General features: G+C 37.5%; 1 protein-coding gene across 1 annotated transcript; it reads right to left on the minus strand.

The window, feature by feature from the left end:
- Nucleotides 1-683: 683 nt before the first annotated feature.
- Nucleotides 684-2,233, minus strand: LOC111378002 (protein NRT1/ PTR FAMILY 5.10-like). The gene has a single exon (XM_023001161.1). The coding sequence runs from the start codon at nucleotides 1,580-1,582 to the stop codon at nucleotides 947-949; it is 636 nt and encodes a 211-aa protein (XP_022856929.1). The 5' UTR covers nucleotides 1,583-2,233; the 3' UTR covers nucleotides 684-946.
- Nucleotides 2,234-2,251: the final 18 nt, after the last annotated feature.

The raw sequence follows: 2,251 nt of genomic DNA on the forward strand, positions 1-2,251 counted from the left end.
AAATACAAATTTTGAAGTATTGATTTTGTTTCAGACAAGTCATCGTCAACTTCAATAGTTTTTTCAATCAGCACAGTCACTCTAATGAATGTTTATCAGGGTTCTAAGGGCAATCACGATTGACTAAAAACAGCATTTTATCCACGATGTATACACGACGGAATATAGAGAAGTCATGTACCATAATTGTTGACAACATCATATTTGACATTCGTCCATTTTAAAATCTGTTTTATACCTCAAAAGTTCATATTTTGAATCACGGGCTCTTCTCTTGCATCTAGGTTTAATTTGAATTTGCTAACTGCTGGAGGTTCCCATTGGGGCTACCCTCACTGGCATATAGATATTCCAAAAGGTACACTTCAAATGGAATATAGATATTTGTTTGGACATCATCGACATAGGTGGCATGTACTTGATTAATTGTCCAATGAATTAAAATGCATTAAAAATTTCGTGACGATCTTCAATACAATTGTGGATTGCTTAAAAATTATGTCACATAAGCAAAAATAGATGCTCTTTAAGAAAATTCCTCTCTAATATTACAGTGAATAGGGCATCATTTTTGTAAAGTCTAATCGAGGATGAGTTTAATACGGCCTTCCCTTACCAACCTAGTTTTTCAGTAAGAGCGTAATGTTTTCAATAAATAACAATATTTCATTCTTTGGCATGTGGAAAACTAAGTTCATCAATGACAACATGTCCTCACATGTATAACCTCAAAAGTTTGTGCTAGAAGCAAGGGAAACAAATCTTTATAATCAGTGTGCAAGGTTTGCATTTATTTATTTAAAACAACTGCTTGAGATATATAAGCAAACAAGAAATTTTTAGTTCATTGTCTTACAAAATACTGCTCTTCTACTAGCCATATTTGTCTTGCAAAATACTGCTCTTCTACTAGCCATATTTGTCCAGGTACTGTTACCATGCAACTTCAAAGGCTCTTTCTTCGATTGTAGATATAAGATTTTGCAAAATACAAGTAGGCAGCGAAAGCAGAAGCACTAAGACCGGCAAGTAGCCAATAGAAGTAGTCGAGATGAGCCCGATTAAGATTGTCTGAAAACCAACCATCTCGACCTGGGCCACTGGTGGCTTTCTCAACCGTAGAGATAAGAAGGCTGCTCAAGAAGCTTCCTATGCCAAATATACTGAGGTATAGAGCAAGACCAACACTTTTCAGTTCTTTAGGAACCTGGTCATAGAAGAATTCTTGGAGCCCGATCAAGGTAAATACATCTGCGATTCCATAAAGCAAGTACTGAGGTAGTAGCCACCACACACTCATTGGCACTGTTGCCTTTGGCAGATCCACCAGTCCATATTCAACAGCAGTTTTCAGACGTTTCCTCTCAACTGAAGCTGCAATTACCATGGAAAGAATAGATAAAACTATTCCAGTTCCAATTCGTTGAAGCATTGTTATGCCAGCAGGTTTCCCAGTTATGGATCTTGCAATTGGAACCACAATACGGTCATAGATTGGAATAAAGACAACAACGCCGACACTGACAAAAGATTGAAAGGAAGCAGCTGGTAATTGTAGGCTAGACGTGACATGGCGATCCATTGTAACTCCTTGCTTGGTGAATAAAGTCGAGGATTGTGAATATACAATTGCTTATCCTAAACACGTAGTCCATATTGGAACAAGCCTAAGAACTGCCTTTGCCTCTTCAATCTCAGTGATACTACAAACTTTCCCTTCTTCCTCCCAACCATCAGGTGCAAGCAATGCTTTATGAAGAAACCTGTCGCAAACCAAAAATACTATAATGAAACAGAACTAGGTTGATGTTGAATAGTGGAGCCTAATGATGATTATGGGGTTCACATGCAAAAGTCTTCCAATGGTTTCTTTTCTTACAAGATTGGGTAGGTGCAAATTTTGTCGAGGCATTTACTGTAAATAGTGCGTGGGCATTGGAAAAAGCAATGGCCAATTTTAGACGCAGAATCCATCCTTTGACATATTATAATCAATTGATGGAGCCAAGCACTAGTGTAAGAATAGAGTAGCATAGCGGATGAAAGATTGCGAGAGTGCAAGTGAGGTGCAGAGAGCTAGAAACAAAGAGTTAGACTTCTGTTGATAGTTAAACGAGAGAATATTTAAGAGAAATATAGGCTAGAAAAATGCAATTAGTATTTTTCTTTCTTTAGTTGGTGTGGTGAAAAAAATAATGGTGTGGTCTGAAGACTTGAGGCACAATTTCTGAACAACGTGAGATCTTTGTAC

This window comes from Olea europaea, unplaced genomic scaffold (assembly GCF_002742605.1).
Source record: "Olea europaea var. sylvestris unplaced genomic scaffold, O_europaea_v1 scaffold17542, whole genome shotgun sequence".
In the NCBI taxonomy this organism is placed as follows: domain Eukaryota; kingdom Viridiplantae; phylum Streptophyta; class Magnoliopsida; order Lamiales; family Oleaceae; genus Olea; species Olea europaea.